The sequence below is a fragment of the Jaculus jaculus genome, chromosome 2, assembly GCF_020740685.1.
Source record: "Jaculus jaculus isolate mJacJac1 chromosome 2, mJacJac1.mat.Y.cur, whole genome shotgun sequence".
Lineage (NCBI taxonomy): Eukaryota > Metazoa > Chordata > Mammalia > Rodentia > Dipodidae > Jaculus > Jaculus jaculus.
The window spans coordinates 197,614,418-197,641,430 of record NC_059103.1 but is presented as its reverse complement, the minus strand read 5'-3'; the positions used below and the strand labels follow the sequence as shown (position 1 = coordinate 197,641,430).

General features: G+C 58.7%; 1 protein-coding gene across 3 annotated transcripts in view; it reads left to right on the top strand.

Annotated features, from left to right (window-relative positions):
* The window catches only part of Ptp4a3 (protein tyrosine phosphatase 4A3), a 32,228-nt gene extending 5,481 nt beyond the window's left edge, over positions 1-26,747 (top strand). The window contains exons 1-6 of one of the 3 annotated variants that reach the window (XM_045143482.1): positions 13,783-13,874; positions 20,073-20,979; positions 23,115-23,207; positions 23,924-24,054; positions 25,022-25,096; positions 26,251-26,747. In XM_045143482.1, coding sequence (XP_044999417.1) covers positions 20,875-20,979; positions 23,115-23,207; positions 23,924-24,054; positions 25,022-25,096; positions 26,251-26,368 — 522 coding nt within the window. In that variant the 5' untranslated portion in view covers positions 13,783-13,874; positions 20,073-20,874 and the 3' untranslated portion in view covers positions 26,369-26,747. Of the gene's footprint in view, positions 1-13,782; positions 13,875-17,399; positions 17,455-20,072; positions 20,980-23,114; positions 23,208-23,923; positions 24,055-25,021; positions 25,097-26,250 lie in introns of those variants that run through there. The other 2 variants (XM_045143481.1, XM_045143480.1) reach the window with 2 other exon arrangements.
* Positions 26,748-27,013: the final 266 nt, after the last annotated feature.

The following is a 27,013-nucleotide window of genomic DNA, read 5'->3' as shown; positions in this document are numbered from 1 at the left end:
TTACCCTTGTCCATTCTGCCTAGAATCCCTGCCCTCCATACATCATGACCCCTGCTGCTGTCCACAGTGTCACCCACCAGTCTGTACTGTCTGTACCCACGAGAGGTGCACCCTTTCTTCTGGAAGCCCTCCCTGGCATCCCTCGCTGACCCTGGGTCTTTGCCAAGACAAGCATTTCCCTTTAACCTTCCCACCCGGGGCCAAGCCGAGGCCCCTCCCTCAGGGTCTGCTTCCCGTTGGCAGGCTGCCCAGAGTCTCAGCATCTTCTGGGAATTTCTGTGAGGAGCTCGGGGGTGCCCGGGGGTACCCAGGACTCCCAGTGACTCCCATGTCCCTCTGTTGGGCTCTAGGGAGCACAGCCAAGCCTCTGCTGGCCTTGGGCTGACCTTGGCCTGCCCTGCCCTGCCCTTCCTAGTCTCGGTTTTCAGATCAGGAAACGGGAGCTTGGAGGGCACCGCAGGACCCTCCAAGGACAGGTAGTGGGTCAGCACACATCTGGATGCCTTGCACTGAGCCCTGGCCACCCAAGGGGGGCTGCCTGTGGATGAACTTGATTGTGATGACATGCATTTGCTTTCTTCTGGGCCTATGACCTTCAGAGGCGCTGTCCTTGAGTGCCTCAGTTTCTCTGTCTGCCAAGTGGTGCTCTTGGGGCTGGCAGGGGCCCTGTAGTGGCAGCTCTGCAGGGCCCTGGAACTCATAGTGGGGACAGAAGCGGCCAGACGCTATACTGGTCACGTTGTGGACTGGGCACATTCCACATAAACGTTCGAGAAGCGCAGGACACACCTCTGTGCCCCGGGTGCTGGCCTTCCGCAAGTCGATTTAGCTCCACGGGAACAGGATGCCCGGCATCACACTGAGTTTCCCATGGCCTTGACCATGGTTCCCTCCCCTGATCGCACCCTTGGCCCTGATCCCTGGGTCTGGGTTGATTGTTGTTTAAGGTCTTCCCCCAACTCCCACCCCTGTCCCCATGGTGGCCTCTCATAAGGGAGGCGCTAGACAGCCAGGGACGTGCATCTGGACACTGAGTCTCTTGGTGGCGTCTGTGGCTCTGTGCCCTGTCACCCAGTTGTCACCATCCTGGCTGCTACGTGAGATCTGAGGATGCAGGCACCTGCCTTTGCCTCACTCTGCCGCCTCAGGCCACTTCGTTGTTGCCCCAGTCTCTGCCAGCTCAAAGGAGTAGGAAGAGACAGAGAGGGGTGGTCCTGCCCCGGAGAGACCCTGAGGCTAAGCAGGATTGTGTTCACACAACTTAGAGCACACAATGTGGCCTCCCTTGCCAGGTAGTCAGGTGGGCTTCTAGGAGGTGCTAGCATTTGGCATGGAGGGAGGGGTGATCGGGGTACTGACATGTGCCTTTCAGAGCCCAGGTTTGGTAGAGCCCTCACCTGGAAGGGCTCCTGCTGAACCCTTTGGTACTGGAAGTGGGTGCTGGCCCAGGGCACCTCTTTAATCCTCAAGCCACCTGCTCTCCCATTTCTCAGGCAAAAAAGTGCAGTGGCTTGGAGCCACTCTGGCCCCTTGTTTACAGATAAGGCCAAAGGACAGTAATTTCCAGGTGTGCGGGAGGACTCCATCCTAGCCAGCTGCCTGCTTCTGGCTGGTCCTCAGTGGATTAGCTCCAAGGAGGTTCTGCTGCGGACCTCTGCTGTCCCTTGCCTGCTTGGGCCTCAGGTTTCGCTTCTGTCAGTGGGCACTGAGCCTTCTTTGGGGGATGTTGTTGGGAGGCCTCTGCTGAAGAGGGATGAAGGCTTCCCTGCTCCCATCGCCCTCAGGGCCTCCTCCCACTGGCCGGCAGTTCCCACGGCTGCCCAGCGCAGGAAACCATCTGGAGGGCTTGTTTACCCTCCCCCGGCCTCCCTGGCAGGAAGTCACCGGAAGGGCCGTCCCCAGGGGCTCCCGAGCCTGTGAGGACAGCTAGTGGCTTTTACTGTGGATTCCCCGGGTGGGGCAAGGGGGTAGGGAGCTGGGAGAATGGAGGCAGGCAGTGTTGGGAGCTGGGTGCTGTGGCACGGAGGCCAGAGTGGGGCTCAGCCAGTTATCCCATTGCCAGCACCCCTACCCATCCCATAGGCTCTGACTCAGAGGAGGCCTAGATGGCCCTGACTTCTGAAGCTCACAGGGCACAGACCGTTCCAGCTTCAGCCCAAGCTGGTATGTGATGTGGTTGTGGAGCTGGAGGGGTTCCCTGACATCAGAGACTGTGGGGTTGGGGCTGTAGTCAGGGAAGGGGTCTAGGAAGAAGGAGCGGTAACAGAAAGACAGTGGTCTTGACTGTGGACAGTCGTACTCTGACGTGCAGGCAGGAGTGGAGGTGAGAAATGGACAGGTCTAGTCAGCAGGGTCTGGAGGGAAATGAATCATCCTGCAGACCCTTCTCCTTGCCACCTCCCCCAGGACCTGATCTCTCTCTCAGGATCCTCCCAGAAGCCACTGGTCAGCCTATCAGGCTGGGCATGCCTGGAGCAGACTTGGGGGCACACACTTCTGCCCCGTAAGACATGTCCAGCTGTTCTGATATTTGTGACGACCCCCGTGTCCACTGACTAGCCTGAGTGACCAGCCAGCCCTGTACTGCCTTGGGATGGTTCTACAGCCTGGGTTCTGGGCAGCCTCGTGCCTGTCACCTTGGAGAGCTGGGGATGGCATGCAGAGGCCCGGGTGCAGCCCCTCAGCCTCAGCTGTTTCCTTCCTCCACCTCTCCTCCCTCTGGGAGGCTCTGGCTTGTGGACCTGGGCAAAGCCTTCCCTGGAACTTGCCAGGGCTTCCCTTGACAAGTGTCCTCTCCAGGCCCTGCTCCGTGCTGAGGAAGTGCACTTGGAACCGGGCTGCAGTGAGATCTAGGCGCTTGCGCAGGACTTCGGTGGCAGCTGCGCCAGTGTGGGCAGGAAGAGAGGCTCCATGAACAGAGTGGGGAGAGTGGCGACTGTGGAGTTTCACAAGGTCACTGGTCCCAAGCACGGGCTGCGTTCTTGGGTGCTGTCCTGCAGTCTAGCCCTGAGCAGCCTTGGGCCGAGGGTCCGGGAGGAGCCAGCTGGGAATAAATGTGGATACGAAGCCTGCCCCTGCCCACCCTGAGCCCCATGCTTTCCCTCGCCACGTGGTTACTGTGTGCAGAAGTAGCAGAGAAGGTCCCTCCCTCACCAACGTCTAGCCCCTTCTGGCCACTGGCCGTGCGTAGTGCTGGAGTGTCTAGGAAGTCATTGCAAATTTTCAGACCCCTGCCTCGCCACAAGCCCTGGAAGCTTGCCCATGGGCTGCCCATCTGCTGCCCATGCTGGTGCACCTAGGAGTGGGGGCTGCTGCCTAGGCTGCCCAGGTCTACTGCAGGCTAGTACTGGGGCCCTGGCTCTGGTTGAGGGAGTAGCTGTGGCCATATTCACACTGGAATCCCTCGATCCTGAGCCCTCGGCTCCATGCAGAGGTGACTGTAGTAAATTTTTGTTTTGTTTTGAGGTAGGGTCTCTGTCTAGCCCAAGCTGATCTGGAATTCGCTCTGTAGTATCAGGGTGGCCTCGAACTCATGGCACTTCTCTTACCTCTGCCTCCCAAGGGCTGGGATTAAAGGCGTGTGCCACCACGCCTGGCTCACCTCTGGTTCTTTCTGAGTGCTTGGGCATGCCCTGTCTTCCTTGGAGGCCTGCGGGTTGTCTTGGCGAGAGAACTTCAGCAGCTGGATTTCTGAGCACGGAGCCCTCCCTGTCCAGCACACACGAACGTGTGGCTTTGGATCTAAGTGCTGCAGCTCCTGTCTCGGCCCAGACCTGGTGAGGGGACCTTGGCAGGCTGGGTCCTCCTCCACCTTGCTGGCGGCAGGCTTCTGGCCAGGAATTGCCCTCGTTCTCTTCAGTGCTGGGTGTGATGGTCCCTGCTCTGCCTCTCCTTCACGAGGCCCTTAAAAACAGTTGCGCATCTATTGACCACCTACTGGGTGCAGTGCTGAGAACTAGAGAGAAAAGCGTGGTACCACACCTCAGGGGAGCTTTGCTCTGTGAAGACAGCAAGGCTGGAGGTTGGGCAATGCTGAGTGCCAGGAGCTGCTGGACAGGTATTACCCCAGGAGGCCTGGGGTCCAAGCGATGGAGAGGAGGTGTGCTGGAAGAGCAGAGGGGGATCCCAGCCAGGGGTGGCCTTTGCAGGGGCCCCAAGGCAGCAGTGTACTTGGCAAGCTATGGGAACATTTGGGGAGGCAGGTTTGGCTGGCACAGTGGGCAGGGGCATGGCGGTGGGGCGGAGGTCATAGGGATATATGCAGATACTGTCACCTTGGTGGTGGTCAGGGTTTAACAGTCCTTCTGTGGTACATGTAGATCTGAGAAAGTCAGTTTACCTAAATTGTCAGTAGGGAGGGAACAGAGGTCAGGGCAGGGTTGGGAGACCTTGGATACCCAGTGGGGGTCGGCTCCAAGCGGATGCTGCAAGATTTCAGGGCGCCTGAGGTAGCTCTGCTCTGGGGAGGCAGCTCTAGGCAGCTGGCTCACTGCTCATCACGGTCTCACCTGTCACTCACCCAGGGCTGCTCTGTCTGGGGCTCTGGACACTTGGCATGTCCTCACCTTGCACTTGACTTCGGGACAGACCTGGATGGGGATGGGAGACCTGCTAGTGCCCACAGTGACTCCAAGAGCCATGTGCTAGCCAGAATGCCTTTCTCACAGACTGCTCCGCTCTCTGCCTGCCTTTGCTGCAGCTGGGCCCTTACACAAAATGCCACCCTTCAAGTATCTTGGTAGCTCAGCAGTGGACAGTCCCTAGAGTCCTAAGGTGGTCTCTGACTACTCAGGGCTGAGCTATCCCCCGGGGATCCATTCCACTGTCTGTGCTCAAATAGGTTCCTGTGGCCTGGCGGGGTGGTGCACGCCTTTAATCCCAGCGGTTGGGAGGCAGAGGTAGGAGGATTGCTGAGAGTTCGAGGCCACCCTGAGACTACAGAGTGAATTCCAGGTAAGCCTGGAGTCAAGTGAGACTCTATCTCGAAAAACAAAAAAGCAAACAAACAAAAAAAAAATAGGTTCCTGTGAATGAGTGCACTCACGTGCCAGTGCATTGCCCACAGAATGGTGACCAGCCTGTAGGACAGTGACCAGCTGCCACTTTTCTTTCCCATCAGAATCCAACATTCAGGGTCCTATGGCCGGAAGCACTGAGTCCCCAAACTCTCCCAGGAGCCAGCTTTGCCACTTGCAATTTCTGTCTAAATGGGAACCTTTCCCACTCTGGGCTCGCTTTATGTACAAGGTTGTACTGCAGTTTTGCCAAGTGCTTTCATAATTCCTTCCCATCTCGAAGGCCTTCTCTGAGCCGTCTTCACCATCTGGAGTCCAGGAGCGGGCAAGGCCCTCCTTAGGAGCCCCCTTGCCCTCCCTGCCTCGGACTCAGCCCACCTTTTGGTCACCACACCCATACGTCTGCCTGACTCCCCAAAGCCTGAGCTCCCTGTTCCTTCCAGGTGTGCCTCAGAGCCCCTGCGTTTCTGCACCTCAGTGGAATGGCTGCAGACCATGTTCCTCCTCCCCTGCTGCTGCCCCTGTGGGGTCTATCTAGCACAGCCCAGCTCAGTCTCCAAGCAAACCTCAAAATGACCCACCCAAGGAGCAGGTAAACAGAATGTGGACATGTCCTCACAGTGGAATATTATCCAGCCCATTCAAGGAACAGAGCACTGACAAGCTATGGCAAGAAAATGTCACTTAAAAAGGCCACATGTGAGACCCATTTACATGAAGTTATTCAGAACAGGCAAGCCCACAGATCCCATGAGCTCAAGGGGCTGGAGAAAGAGGTGGCTGCTCATGGCTACAGGGGTGTGTCTTCCCTTCCTTTCCCTCCACTCTGCCTTCTTCTCTCCCTCCTTCCCTCCCTTCCTTCCCTCCCCACTTGCTTCCCATCCTCCCTGCCCTTCTCTCTTATGGTGCCAGGTGTTAGTGTACTGGGCAAGCACTCTACCACAGAGCTACATTCCCACTCTTTTTTTGTAAATCAAAAAGTTTTTCCGGGCGTGGTGGCACACACCTTTGATCCCAGTGCTTGGGAGGCAGAGGTAGGAGGATCGCCGTGAGTGCGAGGCCACCCTGCGGCTACATAGTGGATTCCAGGTCAACCTGAGCTACAGTGAGACCCTGCCCCAAAAAAACCAAAAAAAAATATTTTTTGTTATTTATTTGTTTATTAGAGAGAGCGGAAGAGAGAAAGGAGAGAGAGAGAGAGAGAGAGAGAGAGAGAGAGAGAGAGAGAGAGAATGGGAATGCCAGGGACTTTAGTCACTGCAAATGAACTCCAGATACATGTGCCACCACATTATGTGGGATCTGGGAAATCGAACTTGGGTCCTTAGGCTTCACAGACGAGTGCCTTAACTGTTAAGTCATCTCTCCAGCCCCTGTAAATTTAAAAAATTTGAGACCGAATCTTGTTATGTAGTCCAGGCTGGCCTTGAACTCATAGCAGTCTCCCTGCTTCGGTATTCTGCGTGCTGGGATTATATTGGGCCCTGGGCCTCTTTAGCAGGGATGAAGATATGGAGTTGGTGGCTACACAGCATTGCGTCTCTTAACCACAAGGCCACTTTATCGTTTTTATTTTTGAAACAGGGTAACCCAGCTTAGCTTTGAACTCTTAGTAGTCTCCCTGCTTCAGCTTCCCAATTGCTGGGATTCCATGTGTGAGGCTGTGTACTTTAAAATAGTTAGGATGAGTCACTCCTGGAACCCCAGCACCGGCGAGGCAGGAGGATCAAGAATGCAAGGTCAGCCTTGGCTGTATCGTGAGTTCTAGGCTAGCCTGGGCTGTATGAGACCCTGTCTCAGAACATAAAATGATAGCATGTTTAGGATGGTTATGGGATTTTGTATTATTGGAATTTCATCTCAGTGGGGAGACACTGACAGCTCCCTCAGGGCTGGCTTTGCGTGGGTGCTAAGGTTGGTGCTTCATCAGTTCCTTAGTTGGGGACTAGCATGGCCCTGGTTGCATGTGCTCGGCAGTGGGAACTGGGGGTACTGGATCTGGGCTTCCCTGAGGCCCAGAGGTGAGATGTGGTAAGGATGGAGGGTTAACAGCCTTCCCTGAAAACTAAAGGGAACTAAAGAGTTAAAAACTATCCCTAGAGCAGTAAAGAAGCAACAGAGGTATTCGGCCTCATTAAGTTTGACACCTTCCCTGATTGATGTGCTCCCCTTAGCCTAGATGGCCAAAAAAAGCCTTTTCTGAACAAGGACACAAACAGCTTCGAGTTCCTTATCAAAGTGCAGCTGGTACAGTTTGTTTCTAAGGCTCCTCCATATAAGCTTGCAGCCCAGCCTGGCCCAGGGCTTCCGCCTTCATTGCGCGGGAAGGCTACTGCCCCTTGCTGTTGGCTCTCAGTAAACAGTCTGTCTGTCTGGAGAGATCAGGGCCGGTGTGTTCTCATTTGCTTTTCCCTGACACTTAGGACCTTGCCTCTGTACAGAAGGCCTCACCATGTGGGTGACCCACTCTTTCTTCCTGGGCCATGAGGTTACTGTTCCTTGTCACCTGTTCCTTGTGGGTCCCCATAGCCTCGCCACAACAGAGGAGCAGCAAGGTCTCCTAGTCCCCACGGGGCAGAAGCACTGCCTTCCCGGGTCCTTGTCTGGCCTTGTCCTGGAGGCCTGAGAGCCTCCATGTCTGGCTGACCCTTCTGAGTGGCCTGACCACAGTGCTGCCAAGTGGGGCGAAGGTCCCTGCTCGCCCTGGGAGCTGTCTTTTGGACACTGGGCCTTGGAGAGTGGAGAGCCCAGGTCTTCTGAGCTCCCTCCACTCCCAGGGTTTCCTAGGATCCTGGCTAGGGGTAGGGTGCGTGGGCTGAGAGTCCCCTTTGTGCCCAGCTTCCTGTCTACTCCAGGCATAGTGGCATGAACTCCTGCCTGGCCCTGGGATCCATGGTCAGGCCCACAAGGGCCTGGAAGGGACTGCAGCCCAGAGCAGCTCCAGTCACGTGCCATGCTGTGTGAAGTGTCTTTGGGTCCCTCTGCCCGTGACCCCTTAATGCCTGGAGGAGTTTCCCTTCTTGTCTGGGAGCCAGACAGGTACCTGGGCCTGGCACACTCATTTCCATGTCCACCTCCCAGGACTTGCTCAGTCTTTCTGTCTGTCTGGGAAGCTGCTCAGCATGCTGGCTTAGGCTGGTGGCCAGGCAGTGACAGGGGCAGCAGTAAGCTGTGGCTGGTGCTGTCCTGCTAAGTTGTGTAGATGTGCGTCTAGGAGGTTCCATGTTGTTTGAGCTGTCAGACACACCCTGGAACACACATTGGCTGCCCCTCCCCAGAGGTCTCTGTACCTGGGAGAAAGGCTCTGAGAAGGGGGCGCTACCCTGAGTACGGGCCTCTGAGTCCCATGAGTACCCAGCCCAGAGTATGGGTCTCTGAGCCCCATGGCACCTAGCTCAGAGTATGGGCTCCAGGGACCCAGGGCTCTGAAAAACAGGAGTGTCACTCAGATTCTGGACCCAGCATCAAAGCTCATACCAGGGAGTCAGGACAGACCAGGCCATGCTTCAAGCAGATAACAGTCTGTGAGGGATGGCCCTGAGACAGCCACTGGAGCAAGCCCCAGGTGAGACAATGAGAGGGTGGCGTCCCCTCATCTATGATTTTGTGGGAAACCTGCTCACTGAGAGTCCCCAGTGGGGCCATAGGATACCTGGCACGGTCCTCTGAGGAAGGCATCTCTGTCTTGGGTAAGGACTCCTGGTAGAGGTAGCCCATGCAGGGCCCTGCGTTGGCACCTCTGGGGTAGGGCTTGTCGGGGTCTGTGTGTGAGTCCCTTGAGATGCCTGCATGTGTGCAGTGACGTGTGCAACAAATGTGCTCAGTGACACCATCCTCCCCAGCTTGGGCTCAGAGTCACAGCGGCTGGGCACGGCGAGCAGAATCCTGTGGCACCCCAGTTTTACCATTTCAGGGCGGGGCTCGTGGCCTTGCTACCCATGTGCCTGGTGCAGACCTGGCGCACGCTGTGTCCAACGGGCAGATGTGAAACTGACCACTGACGTCCAGGGTCTCAGGCCCCCTTCCTCCCCCTGCTGTACCCCAGGGCCTGGGGCCACCTGGGCCCCTTTACTATGTCCCAGGGCGCCTTCCCGGCCGGGCCTCAGTGTCGCTCATACACTGGCTCTTTAGGGGTGTTGTGGCTTCATCTCACCACCAGGCCAGCCCAGAAATAGCCATGACCTCCATGGGCAGACTGGCAGCACCCGGGCCCAGAGGCCTACGTGCACCCGGCTGAGTGCTTTCACCGTGCTGGCCAGCTATTTTGGATGTGGCCTCCAAGGCCGGGTCAGAGCTCTTTCCCGCGGCTCTGTGCGACCCTCTGACGTGTGTTCCAGGGTGTTGGCATGCGGCCCTGGCTCCCTCCAAGAGCTCCATCCCCCTTCCTGCCCACTTGGCCCCAGAGCCCTGGGCTCGGGGTGGGATGGGGAAGGGATCCCTAAGGGTGAGGCAGGCCCTGGGTGAGGGCTGGGCCACTTGAGGGTGCCTTGAAGACCTTAGTCACCGTAATGAGAAAACACAAAGAAAGCCATACTCTGGGCTGGCTCAGAAGCCCATCTCAGCCCCTCAGGACTGCTGCTGGTGGCGTAGTCTGAGCCTCGGGCTTCTCATCTTAGAACAGGGTGAGGAGCTCCTCCTGGGACTGCTCAAAGGATGGGTGCCCTGTCCTGGGGGCTGTGCGGGTCTGTCACACAGTGGTTTGAGGGAGGTGACATCACAAGGCGGACCAGGCTTGTGAGCTGGGCAGTGGCGGCTCTTGGACTTGGACTATGAACAGTCCATCGACTGGGGTTCCAGCTGGGCCGCAATTTCTTCCCCTGTGGCTCGTGTTTCTTACCCACCCATGACATCTGGGTGTGGCTCCAGTAGAAGTGGTAACAGAGTTGGAGGATCCAGGATCCAGCCTCCCCGGGGGGCTGCAGATTCCTGGGCAGAGCGCTGGGCAGTCCTGCTGTGGAGTGCCAGGCCGGCCTGGATCCCCACCCCCCAGGAGTTGGGGTTGGACCCTGTGATCTCTCACATGTTAGCTGCATGCTGACAGTCCTGAGACCCTGACTACTGGACCTTCCAGGGCCCCTGAGAAGATGCTGTGCCTTCTGTGGACAGGGGCCGTGGGCCCAAGATGGACTCCTTAGAGGCGGTGACTTGGGGACCCTTGCTGCACAGTGGGTGTGCCTTCCACACTGTGTATCATGTGCCCTTAGCTGCTGTGACAATGGTGTCCACCCTATAAGGTATGGGTCTGCATTTTCACTTGAGGGCAGGGCCTGATTCAACATGGTGTCCCCTGCTGAGCGGGCATTTCTAGTACCCTGTGGGTATCAGGCAGAATCCATGTCAGGCCCTGTCTGCCTTGTCTCCTTACCTGCAGGGGACCCCTTAGGGCCTCTCATTGGTCCTTGTGGGTGGGACCTCCATAGCAGCCAGTAAAAGGTACACATAGGTCTGGCTCCCACCCAGTTCTGTGCGGGTTGCTGTCTGGGGCTTGTTATATCTGTTGAAATCTGCCAGATAGTCCCTTGTATGCCACAAGCCGGGGAAAGAACTGCTGGTGAACTACAGAGGCTAAGCCCAGGGGCCTCTGGGCTGCTGCTCTCCTGGTGGGAGCTTTACATGGGTTCAAGAAACTCCATGCCCCATGGGATACCATGCCTTCTCCTGGATATTAGCCTTTGGGGGCCTTGCAGCTCGGGTGGCACAGTACCAAGAGTCAGTGCCAGCCTGAATAGGTCCCTGGAGGAAAACCTTAGAACTGTGAGCACACAGGGCTCATACCATGGCTGGGGCAGGCTTTGAAATCAAGTTCCTTCCCGTTCAGATCCCTGAACTGCGGAGTTCCTGACCCAACACCCTGTACCCCTGAACCCTTAGAGCCAGAACCCTGTGTTCCCTGGCAGGGTGGCTGCAGGGGCCAGGGCTGCAGATCTGGGCTTCTACCTGTCCATGCAGCCAGCCACATGCACGAATGCAGGCTGCCTGAGTGTGGGTGTGGCCCTGGAGCCCAGGTATATGGGTGGCTCAGTGTGGAAGCATTCGAGGCCAGTGTGTTCACATAGGGCTGCCTGCAGAAGGCTCCACTGAGCACCTGGCCCTCAGAGGGAGAGACATGCATCTCCTTGTGAGGTTCCTGACAGCAGGGCCAGGATGGAGGAAGGACCATGAGTCAAGGGCAGGGCACTTCATGGGCTCTGTAGCCCTGCAGAGACTGTGCTGGGACTGCTGGGCACAGCTGCTGCAGGACAGCGGGGCATCCTTCCTGGCATAGGCAGCTGGCCAGTCATCCCTGTTCATGGAATCTGTGTGCACATCTCTGTACTCATTTCCCTGAGTGCACAGCCCTGTGTGTGACATGTGCCCCATGCATGTATGTCCTTGGGTAGAGGTGTGGGTACCTGCAGGTCTGACATAACAGCCAAGGTGGGGGAGGGGAAAGTCCCTGGCTATGGGGACAAGAGCAGCTCTTCTGTCACTGGGGTTCTCACTTACTGGGGCAGGAATGGAGTTCGTGCTGAATGGCAGGTGAGTGTGTGTATTGGGGGGGGGTTCTGGGTGGGATGACGCGTACACTGCGTCCCTTTTTCTAGGGACAAGTGTGGAGCCCAAGAATAACCGAAGACTCCTGCCTGCCAGGCTGCTGTGGCCAGCGTGCGGGGCGGAGGGCAGTGAGAACCCTGGGCAGGGCCAGGCAGGGACCCTCTTTTTGGCTTGCAGCAAGTAGGCAGGCTGCTGGAGACCTGGGAGCACAAGCTGCCCACCCCAGTGGGGGCATGGCGATCTGCCATCCCCCCTCCCTGGCTCCTGCTGTCACACGTCCTCAGGGACTGCCTGCTCCCCCCAGTACATGCCCCACCCAGCAAGAGATCCAGTGGGACTGTGACCCGGGACCCCGTGTCCATACCCTGCTTGCACCGCCCGGAGTGAGCTCCTGGAGCTGCGCTGCCAAAGCGGGTGCCCGGGCCTTTGGCGTGCGGAGTGGCTGGGTGAATACGGCTGGCTGTGAGCGAGGCGGAGCTCTGTGGACCCAGGCGGTGAGTGCCGCTGGCCCTGGTCATGTGGGCCTTGGGTGAGGCTGGTCAGGGTAGTGGGAGGGCAGTGGGCACCCCAGCACTTCCTAGGGCAGGTGGGGAAGGGTGTCGCCCTTGAGGCCAAAGCAGAATCTTCTCCAGGCGGAACCCAAGCTGACGCGGAGGGAGCCCGTGCCTGCTCTTAGCACTCTGCCCACTGAGGGCGCCCAGCTCTTCCCAGCAAGGTACCCCCATCCTTGGGCTGGGCTGGCTTCTGTGACCACTGGTGACTTCTGTGCCAGCTGTGCCATCACGAGGTGAAATCACGGTGCAGCATAGAGGCTGGCCATGGGAGTGGCAAAGCGATCTGTGCCCTTCCCTGTCTGCGCTGCCACACAGAAGGACCTGGGAAGTCCCAAGCCTCAGACTCCCTTCTTTCAGTGAATAAGGGCGCCACTGGATCTGCCTGACCCTAACGTTTAGATGTTGCAGGCGGCAGATGCCACTGTTAGTTTCCAGGGCTAACGTGTGCTGTCTCGTGCACCATCTGCTGCCATCTTGGGCCTAAAAGCCCCCTGTGAAGTTCAGAAGTGGCTCTGCCTTCCCACGCAGGTCGCAACGGTGCGATGGGAGAGTCCTTGATTCTGAGGCATGGCCTGGAAAGTCCTGGGAATATGGTGGCTGAGATGTGTGGGAGGGGACTCCTGCCGTCTGTCCTGGCTGTCCCCTTGCAGGTGCAGAGCCTCCCTGGACCTGGGCCGAAGCAGCTCCCCACCTGCCTGTCTCTGACTGCTTGTATAGTGAGGGTCTCAGCCTTTGGTCTCTGGCAGCGTGTATGTGTTGTGAGGGGGGGGGCATGGAGTGGGTTGTGAGCTGCCAACCAGCTGGACACTGGTGTTTGCTATTGTTGGGGAATCTGGTATGTCCCACACCTAGAGGAGTCTGACTAAGGGCACCTCTTCAGGGAGGACTCTGTAGTTCTTTGCTCCCAGGGTGACTCTGTTTCCCTCTGTTGTCTCCACTTGTCTACTATTGTGTGCTCCCTGTTGCCTACCCCTGCTCATGGGACGGGGGGGGGGGGTATGGCATCCACTCACTGACTCCCCACCCAGTGCCCAGCCTGGGGCGTGGAGCCCAGAGGCGCTCACGAGGTAAGCATGATCGGGAGCTTGGGTAGACTGAGGACTAAGAACAAACGTGGGCTTCCCCAGGGAACTGGCCTTGGCCCCCTTGGAAGGGCACACTCACCGCTGCCAGTGTCAAGTCGTTCTGGGAAGACAACAGGGTACCTGCAGGTGTGGCTCCTATGGCCCCCTGCTTTTCATTCTCCCACTGAGGGGCAGTGGGTCTTACGGGCTCTAGGGAGCTTCTGAAGGCGTGTGAGCAGCTTTGCGGAGTGTGGGGGTGGCTTACGAGGCAGCTCAGCAAATGACGTGGACCCACAGGCCTGGGGTCAATATCAGCTGGAAGTGGGTCACCCTGAACTCCAAGACAGGGACACACATACCTTGGTGGGGGAGGGACAAGGGACTAGAGGAAGCGTGGGAAGTCTTGTGGGTGCCTGGAGAACCCTCAGCTCCCTTCTTCAATGGCAGGGCTGGCCCGAGGGAAGGGAGGCTGCTGTCTTTTGGGGCAAATGGGTCTCGGATCAGGGTCTTGAACCTCCAGGGACTGTTGGGATATTGGGAAGGAGGGACTAGCTGACACAAGCAGGAAGTCCTGAGACCTGGGTTGGAGGCAGAGGTCAGTGGCGCTGCGGCCTTGGAGGATATCCAGGCCTGAGTGCCTTACTCCCCACTGGACACAGGCTGAGGCGGGCGAGGAGGCAGTGCTGAGCTCGAGTGTGGGCACACAGGTAATACAGACAGCCGGTACACCAGGGCGCACGACTGGGTGCTGCCCCGAGCCTGGCATGACAGGCAGATCTGCAGGAGAGTCACTGTCCTTACTGAGGGACTGAGCTCCTGTTGGGCACTACTCGTAGGAGAGCTCTCCTTGAGGACACGAGCAGGAAGAAATGGGGAACCGAGTGGGAGGAATTGCAGGGCCAAAAGGCCAGGAGCTGGGTGTCCACTTGGTCATTTGTGAAGGTGGCTGGGGGCTTAGTGGGAAAGTGGGGGTGAGGAGGCTGGGGAGCCCGGCTCTGCCCTGTGGTTAAGGCAGGGTGAGGGCATCCGGCAGTGAGCAGAAAGGGCAGTGAGGGGCAGCCTTGGGCAAGCAGTGCCTAGCTCTGCCTGGGTGACTTGAGGCATAGGTTGACACGGTGTCTTCTTGAAGAACCCCAGGAACTCAAATTGTGTGGCCCTGACTCACCAGTGATGTCTACATGGGCATCGTGATACTCTGCTGGAGTCTGCCAGGTGGCTTCCAGGGCACTGTGTCTGGGAGCAGTGGCTTCTTGTTCTGTCCATGGCTCCTCTGCTCAGCCATGTGCCTGGTGCTGGGAGGCACTCAGCTGTCTGGGTCACACTGGCTGAATGAATGAATGATGGAACGAATGCCTGCCTAGTTCTCCTTGTGCCTGGGTAGGAGTCTTGAGATCTGGGAAGGTAGAAGGAGGTCTTGAGGCTGCAGGGGCAAAGTGAATGGAGGGTCAGGGTGCCCCATCAGCCGTGGGTGGTGTCCTTGGAGGTCATGGACGCTCAAGCTTAGACCTTCGGGGTCTAAGAGGTCCCAAGTTAAGATATGTGATGTCTGCCAGGCCTCGCCCATTATGCCCATGCCTACCCGCAGAAGTGACAGACACCGCGCCTGGCCCGTCGTGGTGCCGTGGTCTGCCCAAGGTGACCTTGGAAAGCAGGTGCTGGGATTAAAGGTCAGCCCCACCCCCCACAGGGCACTGCCAGTGTTGATGCCAAGCTCTGGGGAGTACCCTTGCAGCCGCTGCTCTGATCCTTGGCAGGGACAGCAGGTGCGTGCCTGCTAGAAACCCAGGCCTGCTTCCAGGTCACAGCCCAGGCACCCCATGACCAGCAGGGTGCTGGCATGCCTTAGAAGGTGGCTTCCCTTCCTGGCAGCCTGTCCATTTATGTCAGCTGGGGCCAGTGCTAGCCCCAGGAGGCACAGGGCATCGGGGCAGATGGTTAAGCTGGGCACCAGGAGTGAGTCTGCCTCTCTCGAGCCACTTCCTGCAGGAAACTTTCCCTGTCTACTCTGCCCTCCAGAGAGCACCCAACACCCGAGGTCCTCCTGCGGCCCCACCTCGGATCTTCGGGAGACTGATAATTAGGGGAGCTGCCCCATGTAGAAGGCGTGGCGTGGCCGACATGTCGTGGCTCCCTCTGGGTAGGTGTGTGGCTGTGTTAGATGTGTGGATGCCCTCTGAAGCTCCCTTAGACCTCAAGGGCTGAGATCTTGTGATGGGTTCTGGATGGTTCTGCAACCTGGACTTCTGCCCAGAACGTTGGGTCATTTGTTCTTTCCATAAACAAGTAGGAGCTTCTTGGTGCCAGGCCTGGGTGGGAGGTGGGAAGGGTGGAACCCAAGGCTTGGGTCTGTCCTGTCAGAGACACCTTCCCCTGGGCTGGGACACACTGCTTTAAAGGACGCATAGCTAGTGGAAAGGAGCAGAGGTACTCACACAGTGAGAAGCTGCGCCCTTTAGTGGGGGAACTTTTGGGCATGAGGACTTTGTAATGGTTTCCAGGGACAAGTGTGGGCGGGCCTGCTGGGGTCTCCCTTCCTGGCCCTGCCATGGGCTGCTCTGGGAGGGTTCCAGGAATGGCTGGGCTACAGTATAAATAGACTTCTCCGAAAGGCTTGGGGTCCTGCCAGCTGCAGCAGGTGCCCCCCCTCATAGACCTGGCCAGTGGCCCCAGCAAGGAGGATCAGGGCGGGGGCAGGCACTAGGGGCCCCATGTTCACATGGGCAACATTGCAGAACTTGATGGGACTTGTCACTGAGAGGTCCTTTGTGGTATCCGGAAACTGAGGTGGGCCAGCAGAGGCAGTTTGCCCTACATTCTTTCCCAGGGTGCTGGGGCTGGGTGAGCATGGTCTCGGGGGGTCAGCAGATGCCCCAGCTGTGGTCCTGCTTCCCGGTTGGATGACTTGGGCTGGTTACGGAACCTTGAGCTGCTGTGTTTTCTCAGTACGATGAGGCCGATGGTGGAGACTTGCTGCTGAGGGCCGGGGCTGTGGTGGAGGGGCAGCTGGTGGGGCAGGGAGTGTTCGGAGCTGAACCATCCCGTGTGGGGCTTTTAGGGAGGTGATGCTGGCATGGACAGTTCCAGAACCAAGGTCAACTAGTGAGCGGAGTTCACGAATGTCCTTCGCTAGGGAGCTCACAAGACTACCAGGGATCCCCGGTTCCTGGGGCCAGACTGCTTACTTTCTGGGGTGAGCCAGTGGTTAGTGTTCCAGAGGGCCCTTCAGCCTGCCCAGGGCAAGCCCTTCTTACCTGGCAGGAGCCAGTAGGGGGTAGCCAATGAGGCTGATCTCTGGGGGTATGGGGGCCCGGTACTCCACTGGCCCCTGGCCAGCCTTCTCCAGCCCACCCCCTTCCCAGTGCAGCCTGCGGATCTCAGGGCCAGGAGTTTGTCTGGGAGCCAGGCTCTGAGCTGGGTTCCCAGCAAAGCAAGGTCTCTGGGGACCCTGTGTTCTGGGGCTGTATCCCTGCTCTCGCCAGTTCTGAGGCCTTGGGGGCTGGCCTGGCAGGTATGGAGTTACTGTGACACCTGGCTGCACGCTAGGTCTGGGGAACATGGGAGTTCCTGCATGGCATGTATCTGGAGGAATGCCAGGACCCTGCCCTGTTGGTGGAGGTGGCAGTGACCAGAGAAAATCCCACCTGGGAGTGACTTGGAGGGCAGCAAGCCAGAGGGCCACGTGCGCACTGATCGCCTCTGATGAGCTGCCTGTGGAGACTTCCTGGCTAGATCCTGTCTGCCTTTGTGATCATGGCTGTGCCCAGACTCAGTGCCTCAGTTTCCCCAGCTGCAGGCTGAGTGGTGACTGAGAATGTAGTGCATGACAGTGGTATGTGACACTCAAAAACGCAGGCCCGGGCTGTGTCGCTACAGGGTTGGGAGGGGTCGTCGGGCCTGTGGGCTCGCTGGGCTCCCCACCAGCCTCCGTGTGGACTCTGCCGAGGGGGTCCTCCTCCCACGCCTGGCCAGCCATGGGGAGGCCCTGCCGGTTGCGCGGAGCGGGTGTCGGACCCGGTGCGCGTGGCCCCGCTCCCTTTCCTGCGCAGCCCGCTTCCTCTTCCTCCTTTGTTTGCCTGCCGGCCAGGCTATCTTTAGGCGGCAGGTGCGGGATGTGCCGCTAGCCGGGTCGCCCGCCGGTCACCGCCCCCCACGTGACGCCGGGCGCTATAAATAGCCGGCCCGGGCGCCGGGCATCCGCCTGAAGCCGGCGCCGCTGCGGAGGGCGCCGCGGGTCCCGGCCCGGCCGGCCGGCGCATGGAGGCGGCGGCGGCACGCCTGCGGGCGCGGGTGAGCGGGCGAGCGGGCGGGCGGGCGGGCGGCGCGGACCCTCCCGGACCGGCCACACCGGGACCCGCCACGCCCGGGAGGCGGCGCCCTGGAGGCTGGGTGGGAAGTCCCTCGAAGGCCCCGGGACTGTCGAGCCCTCACCATACCCTGCGCCTGGCCCCTGGGTTCCCTAGCCCTAACCCATCCCGTCCGGCTTCCTGGGCAGCTCTACCTGCCCCGACCCCACGGAGCCCTGGACGGTGGCCCTAAGCCCTCGTGTCTCATGAAATGGACTCCAGCTCCATCTCTGGGCCGTGCCATGGTCTGAGAAGGCAGGTCTCCTGGAACGTCTTCTTTGCTCTGGAGTTTAGGCTGCTGTCTAGACTTGAGGTTGAGAAAACCCATGTAGCCGGAACCCCCCCAAGGCCTGGGCACACTCCAAAGAACACCCCTCCTTGTCTCCCAGGCCTTCATCTGGCAAAGGGTCAAAAACGGGTCTTGAAAAGACTGGGTGGCTGGGAGCAGCCATAGCCCCGCGGGAGGCTGGGTCTGGCCTTTGGGGGAAGGCGTCGCTCGCCACCCAGTAGGTAGGGCCCTGTACGAGGTGGATGACGAGGTGGCTTGTTTGGCCTGAGACCTTGGCTGTACCCATAGTAGCAGTGACCGGTGAAGCTTGGGCTGTGGCTCACCCATCCCTCAAGGTCCTGCCTGGAGCTGCTGGGGTTGGCAGATGGCCTGGTGGGCCCTCAGGTCATTCATGCTGGGGTGGGGCGAGGGAGCATACTGTATCCTGTCTCCCAGCTCTTTTCTGTGGACTTCGCAGGAACCCCTTAGAGGGGGTGGGGCTAGGGAGTGGCTCTTCCTAGGGATAGCCACAGGTGTGGCGGTGTCTGCTGGGGTAGCGTGGGGCATGGGGACCTGGCATATTGTCCTTACCCAGGGAGCGAGGTCCAGACTGCCGGGCCACAGAAAGTGCGCCAGGAATCAGTCCAGCTTGGCCACATGGACACCTGGATCCCCTGACCTACAGGAATCTGGCTTCTGACCTCTGGCCCCACTTGCCCAACTTTCATCCCTTCAGGCCTAGGGGAAGCAGTGTGAGTGGCTCAGGCCACCCTCTGCCCAGAAGCCCTCCACCTTGAGGACCAGTGCCTGCACTGGCAGCAGAGCCAGGCCCTGCACTATCGCTCCTGGGGTCTCGTAGGCCCCCCACCACCCTGGCTGATGGGGGTGGTTGGCCTTGCAGGAAGCCACAGCATTTGCAGCTTCCTTGGGCTGTCCCCTCCTTTCCTTCAGTAATCATGAGGGCGTTTGCAGTGTGCGCATGTGCCTCCAGGGAGGCTGAGGTGTTTATGCTGTAGGCCAGGTGGCACTCCTTACCTGCAACCAGGGTGCACGCTACTCAGCACCCACACAGGCTGGGGACTCCTCTGACTTCCACCTTCCGGGGGACCCCCGATCTCAGCCTTGCCAGGACGATGACAAGGACCGGCTGGGAGCTGTGGTTCTGGCCCTGAGTGGAGTGTTGGACCATCCCTGGGTGTGGAGGGCAGGGAGTCAGGAGCCTGTGCTACCCCACACAGCTGAGCCCTGGACGGTGGGATCCATGCCCGTAGCTCAAGGCCGGAGTCCAGAGTACTAGGCCGAGCATTTTCTGCAGCCAGACTGAGGCTGTGGGGAACCCACCTGGCTGATGGGCAGCTGGAGAAAGGGGCGCTGGGCGAAGGGCCGAGGTAAGAGGTTGGAGGCAGGACTCTGTCCGGCGGGGCTGGGTTGGGCAGCTTGGAGTGGCCCAACAGGCACGAGCTGAGTCTGGGAGCTCAGCGTCTGTTCAGCACTGGGTCACAGCCACGGGTGCTGTGGAGCCATCTTGTTTACCCCTCACTGTGCGTATTGGAACCGGGCCAGTGACATGCCCAGGTTCTCACAGCCCCTGCAGAGATGGGAGCGGGCTGACTGCTCTTGGGGTTCCCTGCCCAGAACGTTTTTTTCTGGTGGAGGAGGGGGAGGGTGGAGGTGCGTGTGCTGTGTCCCAGCAGCACCCTTCCTCAGGGCGCTGTCACCACGGGACTGTCCTCCTCTCGGCCACCTGTGCTGTCACCTCTTTGGCATGAGCCTGGCTTCTGGCCCTTTGGTTGTGGTCTGCAGGAGGGTAGAGTGACTTGTTTACTCCCCGGGTCTGGCCAGCAAGTGAGTGGTAGCCTGGAGTGGAGTTTGTGGACAGCTGGAGAAGCAGCCGAGGTTGTTCACCCCCTGTCCTCCACCCCAAGCCCCAGCAGTGTCCGCTGGACCTGAGACTGGCTGTCGCAGAGTGATCTTGGGCTCAGTCCTTCCACAGTAGCCGGCCATGCCAAGAGTAGACCAGCTGGCCACTGCTCCTCACGGGCTGTGGGTCAGGGGCCAGGCTTGGGGGTTTGCCTCTGTTACCACTGATAGACTCTGGTTGTGGGGTGTACAAGTTTTGGGGGTGAGTCTGGACACCCTCTGTCCACCCTGGATGTGCACGGGCCTCTTGTCACCTCGGGTTGGCAGTCTTTGGCACCTTGGCAGCCCTGGCAGGAGGAAGTCTTATGTGCATTCTCACATGCAAGACATTGAGGCCCAAAAAGGGTCACCCGTCTTGTTCTTTCCTTCCGTAGACCGTGCCTTCTGAGGACCAGCCTGCAGTTGATGGAGAGAGCCCAGGCAGGCAGCTCTGAGTACTGCCGCTCCCAACACCCCCGGCACAGCTGCTGAGGAGGCCTGTGCTCCTCTGGCCTTCACCATTGCCCTCACCTGCCCATGGCCTCTGCTACCAGACCCACGGCCGGCACTGCTGCCTGAGCCCCCTGCCCAGCTCCAGGACTCGCTGTTCCCTGATGGGGTTACGTGACAGAAGCCCCGCATCAGAGGCTGCCTGCCTGCTACTGCCCTTGGCTGCCAGACTTGGTTGAGTTCAAGTTCATTTTTCTTTTGATCTTGGGCTCAGCTCTGAGCAAAGGACTGTCTTCCATCCATCAATGCAAAGAGGGAGTCCCCAGTGACGGCCTTGCCCTGGACACTCTGGTGGCCAGAGTCACTTTGGATTCTAGAAGTTTCTTTGCTGAGTGGTTTTTTTTTTTTTTTTGGTTGTTGTTATTTTTATTTTTACCCCCTTATAACCATTCAGCTGTAAGAGATAGAACTTTGGAACTGCCTGGGGGGGGGGGGGCTCTGTTTTGATCTTTCTTTTATTTTGTTTTTTAGTTTTGGGTTTTCTTTTGGAATTACTGAATGCTAGGCAGCTTCCTCTCCCTCTCCCAAGTTATTTGCACAATATTTGTGTGGGGTGTGGGGACGAGGCGTTAAGAAATCTTTTCTTTTCTGACAAGCACGGGGATTTCACTCAACTCTGTGTGGGGAGCCAGTGGGGGCCTTCTGCAGCCCTCACTGCCCCATCCTCTGCCAGTCTCCAGAGCGGGCATGGCTCGTATGAACCGCCCCGCACCAGTGGAGGTGAGCTACAGGAACATGCGCTTTCTCATCACACACAACCCTACCAATGCCACCCTCAGCAACTTTATCGAGGTGAGTGGAGACAGGTGGGAGGTGCAGGGTGCTGGGAGCTGGAGATGTCTTTGCTACTCAGGTGTGAGGGGTGTTGGAGGCCAGCTGGGCTCCCTGGAGGGCTAGCTGCAGGCGGTCAGAGACGGAATGTTGCCAAGGCTGGAGCCCCGGGTGCCCTTAGCCTCTGCAGAGAGATGTGAGACAGGAGCTGCTTGTGGTGGAAATGGCCATCAGATAGGCAGATGGAGGAGTGGTGAGGAGGGCTGACCAACAGGCAGCTCAGGGTCAAGTTCTGGGAAGGCTTGGGCTAGAATAGACTAGGGTTATAGAGACTGTTGCCTTCCAGGACCAGGAGTTAGTGTGAGCAGGAGCTAGGCAGAGCTCACAGCCGGTCGTGGAGTGAGTGACCACTGTAGTCTGGAAGGTGCCAAGCAAAGGTACCAGCTGCTCACTCCTCACAGATATGACATACGTTTTCAGAGGCTGTCAGCATGGCCTTACTTGGGGACCCTTCGCAGGTCTCCCTGCTGTGCCTAAGGGCTGCTTGCAGATCTAGCAGCTGTTTGTTCATGGATTGGGCTTTTGTAGGCCTTGGTCTCCAGGTCCTTCTCTCTGGCCTGAGCTAAGCGCTATGGACTTGTTAACATCTAAGTGGAAAGGTGCACAGAGGGATGCCGTGGGGACCCTGCCACAGATCTGGATTCCGTTGGAGAGACTTACAGCTGAGACCCTGTGCTTATAGTAGGCCCAAGGAGGGACTGGTAAAGTATCACTGTGAGGGCTGGAGAGATGGCTTAGAGGTTAAGACGCTTGCCTCCAAAGCTTAAGGACCCACGTTCGACTCTCCAGATCCCACATTAGCCAGATGCACAAAGGTGAGGCCAGTGCAAGGTCGCACATGCCCACTAGGTGGCGCACGCGTCTGGAGTTCGATTGTGGTGGCTAAGGCCCTGGTGGTCAATTCTTTCTCTGAAATAAAAAACACTTAGCACTGTGAGCAGTAAGGATGAGTGCTTAGTGTGTGACCAGGGTCAGGGCTCAGTATATGACCAAGTTAGGGCTCAGCATGTCTTCTGGCCAGGACACAGAGTGTGGCCAGGGTCAGGGCTTCATGACTAGGGCCAAAGTCAGAGTGAGCAGAACAGAGGTTCATTGTGACCAGGGCTGAGGCTCAGAGATGAACAGGGGTACTCAGTGTGTGACCGGGTGAGAGGTCAACATGTGCCTAGGTCAGGGCTTACATTGTGACCAGGATCGAGGCTCAGTATGAGACCAGGATTAGGGCTTCGTGAGCGAGAAGCATCCGGGCTCCAGTGTGTGTCGAAGATGAAGGCTTAGCACGTGACTAGAGTCAGGGCTTGTCTTGTGATCAGGGTGAGGGCTCAGTGCATGCCCAGAAGAAACCCTTAGTGTGTGACCAGGGTCAGGGCCGAGTCCTGAGCTGGGTGGCAGCTTCCTCCTTCGAAGGCACAGGGGACCTGAGGTGTTTCCATGGCTTCAGAGGCAGATGGCTGCTCCTGTTTTCTGCATTCTCAGAATGGCTGGGGCCTGGCCTTGTAGCATCAGGTGTCCCCATCACATGACCAGCAAGGCCCAGTGACTCCTTACATCTCCCAGAATATCTGCTGGGGTCAGGTGGGGTGGGCGCTGGCTCTGCTTGTGGCCTATGGGTATAAATACTCATGTCTGGCCATGCGCTGGGTGACCTTTTTACTAGTGGGGTGAGTCTTCCTGCTGCTGTGTGGGACTGGCTCCCCTGACTTGTGTCCCCCTACTGGCTCTGAGGTCCCCTGCCTCAAAGCACGGGACCTGCTCATACAGCCCAGGCCAGTTTGGCTGTGCAGATTTAAGGCTACCTGGGTGCCAGGGCCACTCTGCTGGGGACTTATTGCTAAGACCTCAGGTCCTGGGTGCCACAGAGGAGGGAAGGGACAGGCAGAGATATATCGTAGCTGTTGAAAGGCCAATGTGTTGGTCACTGAGCATCCTTGTATGAGGGGCCATGGCCCTGTCTAGGAGCCCTCCACCTTGGAGTGAAATTCTGAGGAAGGAACCGTTGTGTTCTGAATCTGAGGCTTGGCCGTACCCTGGGAGCCCTGGTCCTGACTTCTGGGTCTCTCTTCCCTTCTCCACCCTTTCTCGTCTCGCCCTGTCAGGACCTGAAGAAGTATGGAGCCACCACGGTGGTGCGCGTGTGTGAGGTGACCTACGACAAAGCCCCGCTGGAGAAGGATGGCATCACTGTTGTGGTAAGGGGCATGTGCTTCTGGGGCATTGTGGCTACCATGGGGAGGCCTGGGCAGTGTCATGCTCCAGTGGTGACTGGGCCCCAGGGGTCTGGGTACTTGGCCTGGGGCATAGGAGGTGTGACTGAGAAAGTTACCCCCTGAACCCACCTTCTCAGGTCTTGGTGTCTTGGCCACAGGGTTCTGCCTGGTAGAGATGTGTGAGCTCCCTGCCCCCTGCAGCGCGGGCAGCCTGGCTCCTCTGTGGCTTGGCCCTTCCCAGGGGCCTCTTCCCAGGCTCTCACTGCCTGCTCTCTGGGGCCCTGTCACGGGGTAGCAGTGGGTCCTCAAGGAGGCCCTGTGCAGAGGGACCCTTGGGGCAGTTTCCTTGGCTCCGTGGCCCTGGGGACCCAGCTTATGTGGAGGAGGGACAGCTCTGTTGGGATGGGCCACACAGCCTGGCACTCCAGAGCCAGCTGATGGTGGTATCGCTGGAGACAAGTTCGCAGGCGGCAGCGTGCCAGGTGTTACCATGGAGGCTTTTAGGTTGCTACAGGCACCCAGGTGCAGCCCAGCACTTATGAGGCTCCTTGCAGCCCGGTGGGTAAAAGCTAGGGGTGCTCCAGGAAGAACCTGGAGGAGGGGGCAGCTGAGGCAGATCCCCTTCTGTCCCTAGGGGGTGGGTGCTGCCACCTTAGCAGCTCTCAGCATTCTCTGTCTTTATACGCCTTTCTCCTCAGGACTGGCCCTTTGATGATGGGGCACCCCCTCCTGGCAAGGTGGTGGAGGACTGGCTGAGCCTGCTGAAGGCCAAGTTCTGTGATGACCCAGGTAGCTGCGTGGCTGTTCACTGCGTGGCCGGCCTGGGACGGTGAGTGGCAGAGGCTCTTGCGGCTGGAAGCTCAGCTGGGGCTGCCGGGGTGTAACCTTCCTGCCTTTCACTTTCTGATGGGGGCCCACATCCATGTGACCTCCAAGATCCCAGGTTCCCAGGCAAGTCCCCTCACAGCCTGGCAGGGAGAAAGTCCTTCCGGAGTCGGATCTGACATCCTCCTGCTGGGCTGAGAGCTCCTGTAACTTGCACAGGGTCAGAGCTGCCACTTGTTCCTCCCCAGAAAGAGACACGACTGCCAGCCAGGCCTGACCTGACCCCAGCTTGGAGGAGGGACCACCATCTGTCCTAGATAGAGATGAGCCAGGCAGCGGAGGGTTCACATAGGTGGTGCACTCCAGGCTCTTCTTCCGGGAGCTGAGGCACAGAGAGGTTGTCTGTGTCTCCTGAGTTTGCACGGAAGGGGCAGGCGGAGCATCCAGAGTGGCTGGTTTTCAGACTATGCCTGTAGCAGCTGCCTTCTCATTGCTGGGACAAAACACTTGGCCAGAAAGAAAGGGTTGGTTTCTGACTTAACATTTCGAGGGGGTAGTTTGCGCGTGCCTGAGAAAGCTTAGCAGGTGGACAGCTGCGTGCCCCATCTCTACATCAGCAGGGGGGAAGAATGAATGAGCTTTGAACACCCAGTGGTGCTGAACTAACAAACCTCAAAGCCCATCCCAGTGACATGCCCCTTTCAGCAAGGCACCCCTTCCCAAAGGTCCCACACACTTCCAAAACAGAGCCACCAGCTGGGGATGAAGCGTGAAGCCTAATTACAAACACATGAGGCAATGACAGTGGGTGGGGGAGGGGGATTTTTACAGTCACATCACCACAGTGCCCTCTGCTGGGAGTTTAGGGAATTGGGCGAGTTGGGCCCCATGCCCCGCACCTTAAGCAGGTGGGCTGTGTGGAGGGACTGAAATCCAGGGCTCAGATGACCCCAGCTCTGCTGTCCCCATAGGGCTCCAGTCCTTGTGGCGCTGGCCCTCATTGAGAGTGGGATGAAGTATGAAGACGCCATCCAGTTCATTCGGCAGTGAGTGGTGGAGGGCCTGGGGGAGAGGGGCTCGGGGCTCTGAAGGCCGGATCCCAGCAGCTGGGTGAGGCCGGCGCTGTCACTGTGTCCAGCCCTTGCCTTTCCCATCTGGGGCTGTTGGTTGTGGGGTTCCCTGGGCCTGAGGCCATGTGGACCGGCAGGGGCTGAAGTAATTCTGACTCACCTGTGCACCCAGATGGCAGGACCCGCAGCAGGAACCACGCCACAGTGGTTGTGCTCCTCTTGCGGAGCCCTTGTTGCTCCTGTGTGCATGCACAGCAGCTCCTCGCGCTCCTTAGCAGCCCATCGCTCCTTAGTGGGGAGAGCCAGGACCTCCACCTGACTCTCAGCACAGATTCCGAGCCCCCCACAGTGCCTCCTCCACCCCAGTGACCCAGCTCAGGCTGGTGTCTTCTGAGCTGTCCCTGGGCCCCACACCTCAAGGTCCTGACCACCCTTGCAGCCCTGGAGTCCAGCTGCCCAGCCTGGCTTTTCCCCTCCCTACCCTTCCTGGAGGTTCCCTGGCCAGCACTTCCTTGTGGCGTAGTTATATATTCACATGTAATGTTCTTTGATCAAATTCCCCATTACCCCTTCTTGTTTCTTCCCCACTCCCATTGAGTCCCTGCCTTTCTCCAGGGTTGGCACGGTAGCCTGCAGCGTGTGTGTAACACACTGATATGGGCGGGGGCTTTCATGCTGCTTGAAACGGTCTTCTGCCAGGCATGCCATCTGTCCTCGGGGCAGGCCCTGTTTGGACATGGGAGTGTAGGTCTTTGGGCTCAAGCCTGGGTGTGCACAAACTTTGTGCACCCACAGAGGCACGCCCACACGTCAGTGTGCATAACAGCACATGCACACAGGAACACTCTTTCTGTGCACCTCGGTGTAGCAGATGAGGAGGTCCGGCTGCCGAGGGTAGCATGCCCACTCTCCTACCTTCCCTAGGTCCTGGTTACCCCCAGCCTCCTCCCCAAGCCCCAGCTTGCATCACCTGAGCCCCCCCCCCCCACCCACGGTGCCATGAGTGAGGACAGGAAGGGTTCTGCTGTCCATAAGTGCTTGCTCTAGCCCACTGGCCTCTTGGGCATGGGACAGATTGGGGTGGGGGGAAGCCAGGTCCTCTGACCCTCTGTCTGTCCCCATCTTGGCAGGAAGCGTCGTGGGGCCATCAACAGCAAGCAGCTCATCTACCTGGAGAAGTACCGGCCCAAGCAGAGACTGCGGTTCAAAGACCCACATACGCACAAGACCAAGTGCTGCATCATGTAGCTCAGGACCCGCCCCGCAGGCCCGGGCACCTGTCCCAGCTGCCCCGGGTCCCCTTTTCTCCTGTGCCTCAGCGCATCTGTGTCCAAGGAGTCCTATGGCCACGTGCGCCCTGTCTGTCTGTGTGTCTCTGACCCTGTGTGCCACAGCTGTCTCTCTGAAGCTGGCCCTGGACTTCCATCAGCCCCCTCCAGCCCCTCTGCCCCCTGCCCAGGCCGCCTCCCCTGGCCTGTTTACTGTGGGCGGGTGTGTTTTTAACCACTGGGCCTAGCCCCTTGGCAGGGCCCCTCACCCTGACCTGTGCTCAGCACCTTACATTACCGGATCCCAGGCCTGCAGATGCTGTGGACTCTGGAAGGCAATAAAGCAGGAGTTACAGCTATGTTTGGAGTGGAGCGCAAGGCCAGCTGGGGTGGTGGGTGGCCTGGAACTCCTGGGAGGCCCCAGTCTGAGGATTCTTCTGTCCTCCATATGCTGAGGGACTCCTGAATGCTTTGCGCCCCCTGGTGGCCATGCCTGGTTCTGCACCCATGACTTGGGCCTTCCAGTTCCTTATGTACCAGCCGGAGCCACCCACACAGTGGGCTGGGTTGCCTGGTGGGGCATTAGCCCTTTCCGCTGTCCAGAGAAGGCCAGTGAGGAGCGGTG